Genomic DNA, 8,561 nt, shown 5'->3' with positions numbered 1-8,561 from the left:
TCGATAGCGGCATTATTCGTGTCTGCATTGAAATACATACAACGTGGATGCGTTAGTGTCTCTTAACGCATACGGACGGCCTCGCTGGCAGCAGTTGGAAATGTACAGTAGTTGAACTTGCAGAATGGAGTAGGCTAGTTAGCAGGTGGATTACAGGTTTTATGAAAGATCTGCTGTGTTTCTGTCTGTAGTTGCAAAACCGTATAAGCTCCAAAAAATTCTAGAGATATGTATGCAATCGTTACGTTAAGGATAACCTGTAGAGCAAAATGTTCAAGGGCATAGCCCATAGCTCAGAGATCTCAAACTCGAGTTCCGTAGTGCCTGTTAGTCCCCTGTTTTGTACTAGCCACAAAATTGATCTTATTAACGGCAATACATTTTAACCGTCCTCCGAGGTGATCTGCAAAATCTGTACATTTAATGGAGTGAATGTCTTGTGTAAATCAACTGTAGAAGACTTTAAAAAGTCCTATATCCTGCATGTCTAATTTAGAGAAAAATAAGTTGAACTGTTTAATTGACTACTGGGGTTGAAAGAAAATGGAGACACAAGGCCCTCAGGGAAATGAGTCAGAGATCCCTGCTAAAGACTGGAAAGAGAGGTGGGTCATTGGTCACACATTGGAGGAGGCTGTCTGCACTTGTGGGCAAATTCGGGTTTATAACCGTTAATGATTCTGAATTGGAAAATGTGATGATGCTTGTGACCAGCATCCCACCTTGTGCCTGCTGCTTGCTACGATAGACACCAGCTCCTCTGTGGGCCCTTATGTGATCAAGCCGCCAGAAAGCGAATGGATGATGCCTGCACCCAATACAAGAAACATACAGGGGTGTCACAAAAAACAGAAGTGCTTTAATGTGTATATCTGGTGCATTAAAAAAAAAACCTTCTTATGCAAGTTCTGAATACTGATTTAACCTCTGCGACTCTTTAAGGGTTTTGGAATTATATGATGTGGACTGGGATAACTTCTAGTTTAGTTAAAGTCCATTAAAAACAAAGTTAACAAAGTTAGAGATGAAATTATTGGCATCCCCCGCTTAAATTCCGGGTGACTCTTCAATGCTGTTATGTAGAATGAACCAGTGTTCAGCAAACATTGAAAAGCCATGACAAATTGGTATCGATAAAGAAGCAATATTTCTGAAATGAAATTAATCGTAGAACTACTGTTTCCGGTGAATGATTCAAATACTGTTGTCTGCATCTCTATATTTGTGATGAGGGATCGAATGTTAAAACTCTGCTACCGAAGCCATAAATATACCTTCAACTAGTTAGCATCCTTTGAACTGAAAAAAAAAGCAAAACCGGGTTAAAAACAGTGTAGTCTCCCGGATCATCAGTCCTCCTGATAGACCCATAGTTCTTACAGATTCCTCTTCCTGAGAGCAGGGCTGGTATTTCCCACAAAGCTGTCTTCCCTCTGCAGTTTAGGAAATATTTTCACCAAGCATAAAACCAGTCTGGCAATACTGCAAAATGCGCTTAATATAAAATAGCCTCCAGTCCGTGTCTTGTACTTGATGGATTTCCATGATGACCTACACACCCACAGGTCCAGTGCCTGATTCCCTGCAGTCACCGGCTGCGCACCTGGTGACCTTTGACCTTCTTCTTCTTCTCGGGGCTCCGGGGCTTCACCGCGCACACGCAGGCCGAGACCCCGGCAATGCACTTGGGCAGGTCTGGCCCCCTGCTCCACTTCTTCCTCTCCAGGTCGTACACTTGCACCGCTTTAGAAAACACCATGTTCTCCCAGCTGTAACCCCCCAGGATGTAAATCTGGGCCCCCAAAACCGCCACCCCTGACTCGCTGTTGGCCTGGAAGAGGGGCGCCACTCGGGTCCACTGGTTGCACTGGGGGCTGAAGCACTCGACGCTCAGGATGTCGAAGCGCTCCATGGTGTCCACGTGGTCGTCGCTGCCCCCGATGGCGTAGAGGTGGTCCTGCAGGGTGCACATGCTGTGCCAGCCCCTGGCCGTGATCATGGGCCGCCTCTCCTCCCACGCGTCGGCCCGGTGGTCGTAGCACAGCACGTTCCGCCGGTACGGCCCGATCTGGTAATCGTGGCCCCCGGAGATGTAGGTGAACTCCTTGTAGGTGGTGCCAGCGTGGCCATAGGTGAATCTGAAGCACAGAAAGGAGAAACGGGAAATATAAAATGTATAGTTTTGATGTGCGGGCGTGCGGATTGGTACCGGGTGGTGTTTGTGTAAAACATAACTAATTCTGTAACTAATATGTTTTGTGAGGCAAGCAAATAAATCAGAGTCACAATAATTACACTTAATTCCGCTGCTTGTAAACTCTTCACACAATTTCTACAGATGGATGTTATTTGGGTGGGGAGGGAGTAGAAGCTGTAAAGCAGTATCCCAAACTCCTTATTTAAATTTAACACAAAGGGTTTGTGCTTTTCATTTCACTCGAGTTCTTATTTGTGGAAATGACATTGCCCAGATCAAAAGACCCACTTTTACTCGAGAACTCCTGTGCTTAGTCTGCCCCTGCAACATACAGTATCTGAAACTGACTCATGAACTAGCTTGGGTGTGCCATTGTAAAAGGGGTATTAAAGAGACCGACAGTATTTGCTGGACTACAGCTCTCAAGGATGGGAGCTGAAGACTCATGATGTGGTATACAGGGAGTGCTGGGTATGGGTTTACTGTTGCTGCTGCTTAGGCAAAAGCGATTTCCTAAATAGCTTCGTTAAATTGACAAGAACACATTCATTGAATTCGATTCCTTCTGACTCGGCTTTTGATGTGCCAGCCTAAAAACAAAATCTGGACTTGAAAAAAAGACCTTGTACAGCCAATCTAAATGAGATTGAGTAAAGTGTGACCATCACCTGGGCAGACCAGCCACGTAGGACCAGGTGTCCTTCAGGGGGCTGTAGACCTCCACTGAAGACAGGGCTCCGTTTTCATTGCGCCCCCCCACTGCGATCAGCTTGTCCGCGATGCAGCCCAGGTAGAAATCCACGCGCCGCTGGTTCATCGAGGCACCCTGAAGGCAAAGCTCAAGACATCACCATTACCAGATCGACGACGCAGACAGGAAACACTGCACAACAACACACACAAAGACGTCAGCAATGCGGTTTATGAGGAGACTTCAAACCCTGAGTCTAGCAATATATTCTCCTTCTACTTATATCTTAATGATCTTATGAAGGAAACTTTCACATTGGCCTAAAAGAACAATTCACTCAGGGGAATTTTCTTAAAAGTGGAGTCTCCAGATCTCAGCCTAGAGACCAATAGTTTGTAAACAAGCTTGACAAACTTTTTAGGAAGGTACCTCAACACCCCAATTCACTGCGTAAATATTGGAAAGCCCACTTTTTGTTATGGGACTTCACATACCATCATTCACACACCACTGGGGAAATGTTCGGTTAATGTCCCGGGATTGTTACGATACCTTGATCCACTGGTTACGCCGGGGGTCGTATCGGTACAAAAGATTGGAGGCAGCGTCCCCCCCGTTGTCCCGGGACGAGCTGCCCCCGGCCACGAAGATGAAGCCGCCCATCACCGTGACTCCGTGGTGGCTTCTCCGGGCGGGGAGCTGGGTCTCTATGAGCCAGCAGCCCTGGGCGGGATCCAGGAAGCAGACATCATCGCTCAGGTCCTCCCCCCGCTCCGACACCTCGCCCCCCACGAACAGCAGCCGCTCCCCCTGCACCCGCAGAGCCGAGCGCTGGTTCTGCAGCACGGGCTGGGCCATCAGCTGGCTGTGGTAGCTCAGGGCCTCCTCCAACAGGGCTTCGCAGTTGGCCTCCCTGGGGAGGAGGGACAGCATGGCTGGCTTGACCTGGGTCTGCAGGTCACCCCGGGGGATGAGGGGGAAGTGGATGTTGGAGAGGACCTGCCTGGCGTCCGATTCCCTCTCGGGGCTCTGCGTGAGCCACTGCAGGGCAGCCTGGAGGAGGTTGTGCTCGCAATCATGCTGTACCAGGCTGTTGCCTAGGTAGGAGCACAGCTTCTGCACCCTGATGTTCTGCAGGAAATCCGGGGTGAAGGAAAGAGTGCCGAAGTTCTGGAGGATGAAACTGTCAATGAAGGAGTCCAGCCTGTCCAGACTGTAGATGAAGGCCAGCTCTTGGAGGTAAAGGTAGTTCTCCTCACTCACCTCGTTCTCCAGGTACTGGCAGCAGAAGTCCACCACCCTCCACACTTGCAGCAGGTGGGCGGTCTCCAGGACATAGTCGATGTTCCCTCCATCTAGTGGCAGCTCGCTGCTGTAGAGGAAGTCCACCACTGCCTTCAGCCCAATGTAGGACGCCCCCACCAGCTCCACTTCTAGCTGCCTGGCCTCCCTCATGCCGATGGTGAACATGGAGTTGAAATAGTCGCTGGAGACCGCCAGGACGTTGCGGTGGGCCGGAACGCGCTGCTCGTCCGCCAGCAGGACCACATCGCAGAAGAGACCCTTCTGGCGCTGCTCGTTCAGGCCCTGCAGCACTGAGCCCGCGTTCTCTGGCCAGCGGTAAACCTGCAAGTAAACACTCATCTCTAGGCTGTTTCCTGGGAAGGAGCGGATCAGAATAACAGCGATCATCCACCATCCTTTATCTAACCGCTTCGTCCGATTCACGGTCATGGCGGAGCCGGAGCCTGTCCCTGCAAGTATCCCTCCTGGTTTTAAACTGAGCTAGGACAAGACCTGCAGACTCATTGGTCTTAAACGACAAAGGCAGGGAAACAATGGTGTAGATTATTATGATTTAAGAGAAGAGAAAAATTGTTGTTTTTTTATTCTGTTTGACTAAGTATTTAAGGCAAGCTAACAGTATTAAGAAACACATCATACACAGACTACCATTTCCTCAAATTTGTGTGTGCCATTTTCAGAACTGTATCACTGTTAGCGGTTTTTAAGTCATTTTGAGTCATTGTGTTTTATTTAAACTAGGCATCATCTGCTGATCTTTTAACTGCAAAGTGTGTTGAGGTATCTTGATGTAAATGGTGTGAAATAAAATTGTGAAACTGAAATATAATAATTAGGTCTCACCAGATGAAGTACATAAGAGACGATGTGTGCCCTTTAATTTTAACACACTTCTAACAAATGTCCGATAAGAGAACCGAGTAAACAGTTTTCATCAAACAATTTCCAAACTAAGATAGTCTCCTTGTTTTTATTTCTGACACCCTTGACAAATAAAAGCTCCAATCAGGGTAGGTGGGCCAAATGGCCTCCTCTAATTTGTAACCTTTTTGATTTATTAAATGATAAAGGGCATAGAACTGTATTAAATTGTGAAAATATCCCCAAGAGCCCAAGTCATGGTGTAAATCAGAACTTTATTATGTCTATATATGTCTCTCAATGTTGTACTATACCCAGCAAACACATTCTGGGGAAGAGACTCCTGACGCCTCTACTTTTATGGTCAGGCAATGAGGTGGGAACTCTTCCTCACAGGGATAAATCCCAGGGAGGACAATTTAGAGTAGCCCACCTTCAGGAAGTGAGAGGAAACTCCACACTCGAGCAGCCCCTTGCTGGAATCAACTCCCAAGACGCCAACGCTGCGAGGCAGCAGTGCTTTACTGATTACTCCTTGTTAAATCGACACATACAGAGAGAGTGACGAAGGGGAAACAAGGGTCTTCCTTCAGCTGGAAGGACCGTACCTTGGACGACTCACTGATTCGGTGAGGCCGGGATACTCGGTTCTGTCTTCCCCCCTCCATCGCTCTCAGGCACTCAAAATATCTGCTGGGGGGCAGGGAAAGAAATAATGTGGAGATCTTTTTCACCCAAGACACAATGCTGACGACACTGTGCCGACTCATTACCATGCCAGGTTCCTGTTTTGCCCTCTCCAGTACTGGAACTGCACTAGTTTGTACGGGACACGTTGGCCACCCTTCCTTTCCCAGATTCGGTTCTAGAGCAACGCATCATTAAACTCTCAGTCAGCTGTCAAGGACACACTTGTCTTTCTCAGCAGCTATGTCATGGGTTGACGCTGAGCAGTCATTCCATCAAGACTCACATCCCTCTAGAGCAGAGGAGCTCAATCTGACCGGAGGGCCCCTGATTAAAAGCCCTCTCAAGAGCACTAGAGCTGTTTCAGATATTAATGACCATGTACAGTATTCAAAGCAGGACCTCTGAAGAGCACACTTTCCATGAAGCGCTGAGTGAGCAGACCGAGTGTTGATTTTACACCCACCAAGCTTTCCTTTGAATAGTTGCCCTTTGACTCTGGAGACACCCAGGAAATTCAAAGTAGACTGGTGGAGCCCCTTTGGGCTTTATTTCCCTGAGGTAAGTAGCTCACTGTGTATATAAATCATATACTGTATATGTGTTTATTTGTGTAACTTGTCCTCACAGCCTGGAGAACTGGACACGTGCTCACAGCTATTGTCTCACTAAATGACGGGGTCATTAGCTGATATAAAACTCGACTCATTTCCGGCCACAGGCATCAAACCTTTTAAAATATTTAAACTGGATCGACCGAAGATAAACTGGGAAAAGTGACAATGCGGATTAGATAAACTTTTAACAAAAACCAGCCGTAATTATTACAGTTAATCATTAACGCTCTAACTGCTCTCTATGTTTAGAAAAGCATTTTATTTTGGACTGTGCTGTTTTATTATAAAACGAGTAAATTCCTAACGAAATTGCTCACATTGTGATAACAGGCTACAATGAAAAAGCAGTCCTAAAGTTCAAAGCATTCTGCATGTCCACCGTTTCTTTTCAGTAGACTAAATCGCGTATCTGAAATTAAAATAAAAGATATTAACTAAAAATGCTACAGTATGCAGCTGGCATTCGTAATTCAGGTGTCGCTCTGTCCGTAGCAAAAACGTATTGCCAGAGGGTCGATTTATTTCTGCTGATCACAGCAGAACACAGAGAAGATTCGGGTTTGCACTACGGAGCGCTAATTAACAGAAGCGTTAACTCGTCTCCCTTACAGCTTTCAGACGTACTGTACTGTAACGTGATGTCATCTTGTCAGGTAATGACACACTGGCCCTCTATTTTCTGTACTAATTACGTCTTTTAAGTTTAAAGGGCTCACACATCTACAACTGTGCTCTTTCGAAAACGATTATCACGCAACAAAAAGTATTGCAGTACAGCCTGTTAAGCCCACACTCAGATTTCAAACGACGAGTATGAGCTTCATTTGAAAGAACGACCTCTTCCATACACAGACATGTTTCAATAGAAACATTTGTTATCCATATTACTAATATTTCTGAAGTGCATTATGACATCTACATCTTTTTGTGAACAATAATACTCTTAGCTTGGTATTTCCTCATTCATAAATACAGTACTCATCAACTGACAGTACAAACAGACAGTATCGGATTCATTACCAGTTCTCGCTTTCTATGCATTTCGTTAAGTTGCTACATTGGATCGCTCCCAAACAGCAGTGCTGGGGTATTTGCCCATTTCTGTCCCGCAGCCATGATCTCATCCAGGAAGTCCGGTCTTGATTGACATGTACTCCCACAAATGGGAGAGGTCGCTCTGGCGCCGGGACGCGGTGGCTGCGGATGCTTCACTGTGCGATTCCACCGTGCACCACACGATGGCGCACTTGCCCCTTAACTCTTACATCGCCGTCACCAGCTCTTAACCTTGACGTCGTCATTAATACAGCAGTTCAAGTAGGGAGCTGCGTCAGCATGCGTAGGCTGCAAGGGAACAAGGTAAGGTTTATTACACACTCAAAAGAGAAGAAAAGAAACACAACGTTTCGGGAAGAAGGCTCCACAGCCGAAACGTTGTGTTTCTTTTCTTCTCTTTTCAGCATGGAGTAAACCTTGTCATTAGTAAAGATCATCGAAGGTAATACCTGGGATTTCACTCAACGCTAAACAATGCCATTTGTATCCTCACCATCCTTACAAGAAATCGTTGAATTTCTAATTCATAGAACCTCTCATTTGCCTATTGCAATTTAACAGTGTTAACCGTTTTATTGTCTTTTCACGATCACAAGGATGTAATGATTTTGCGGTAGAGTGTGCTATTTGCATATCAGCTGATTATCCAGTGCTTTGTTTTATAACCTCAGTGATGTGTATGTAGGTTTTCCCAGAGGGTATTCAAAGCACATCCACTGGGAAACTAGATGAAAATGTCCCAGTGCTGAGGCCGAAGCACATATAATTTGACCAGAAAGCTGTCAAGCTCAGCTCCAGAGTTTCATTCACCGAGAAGTGATGTAGCACAGTTTTGCTATGGTGGTATTCTGGACTGGGCTGAGATCTCCTGTTCCTCTGTAGGAAAGTATCTTCCACAGATTCGAACAACATCACCTCATACATAGAAGAACCTAAGACATCTTATATTGCTTGGATACTGCAATGAAGAACACACTTTAAACCTTAATCAAACAGTCCTTCAGGAGTGCACTTATGTCACCAACTTGAACAGAGAGGACACCAAGGAGAACAGATTTAAGTATTAAAATTAAATTTAAAATTTAAGTATGAAATCCTCCAAAGTCAATGACAAAGTGAGTTTCTCCAGGGTCAGTGAAACACAAGG

The 8,561-nt window shown here is 46.0% G+C and overlaps 1 protein-coding gene across 3 annotated transcripts; it reads right to left on the bottom strand.

Moving 5' to 3' along the window:
* Positions 1-837: 837 nt before the first annotated feature.
* klhl36 (kelch-like family member 36) lies at positions 838-7,514 on the bottom strand. Of its 3 annotated transcripts, XM_088939017.1 has the most exons (6): positions 7,379-7,507; positions 5,663-5,747; positions 4,152-4,514; positions 3,441-4,019; positions 2,866-3,023; positions 838-2,138 (listed from the first exon to the last, which is right to left on the bottom strand). In XM_088939017.1, exons 1-6 carry the CDS (start codon positions 7,480-7,482, stop codon positions 1,589-1,591), a joined length of 1,839 nt encoding a protein of 612 aa, XP_088795143.1. In that variant the 5' UTR covers positions 7,483-7,507; the 3' UTR covers positions 838-1,588. The 3 variants fall into 3 exon arrangements, with proteins under 3 accessions (XP_088795143.1, XP_088795141.1, XP_088795140.1); XM_088939015.1 differs by having other exon boundaries at positions 3,441-4,514; positions 5,663-5,744; positions 7,379-7,514; XM_088939014.1 differs by having other exon boundaries at positions 3,441-4,514.
* Between the last annotated feature and the right edge of the window lie 1,047 nt (positions 7,515-8,561).

The sequence above is a fragment of the Atractosteus spatula genome, chromosome 21, assembly GCF_055471065.1.
Source record: "Atractosteus spatula isolate fAtrSpa1 chromosome 21, fAtrSpa1.hap1, whole genome shotgun sequence".
Lineage (NCBI taxonomy): Eukaryota > Metazoa > Chordata > Actinopteri > Semionotiformes > Lepisosteidae > Atractosteus > Atractosteus spatula.
This window is presented reverse-complemented; position numbering and strand designations above follow the sequence as displayed.

Excerpts from the sequence above, each read along its gene's own strand:
- klhl36 (XM_088939014.1), bottom strand. The coding sequence starts at position 7,482 with ATGAGATCATGGCTGCGGGACAGAAATGGGCAAATACCCCAGCACTGC. Across the intron at positions 4,515-5,662 it reads GAATCAGTGAGTCGTCCAAG|GTTTACCGCTGGCCAGAGAA; the intron begins GTACGGTCCTTC and ends GTTTACTTGCAG. Across the intron at positions 2,139-2,865 it reads TACGTGGCTGGTCTGCCCAG|ATTCACCTATGGCCACGCTG; the intron begins GTGATGGTCACA and ends TCTGTGCTTCAG.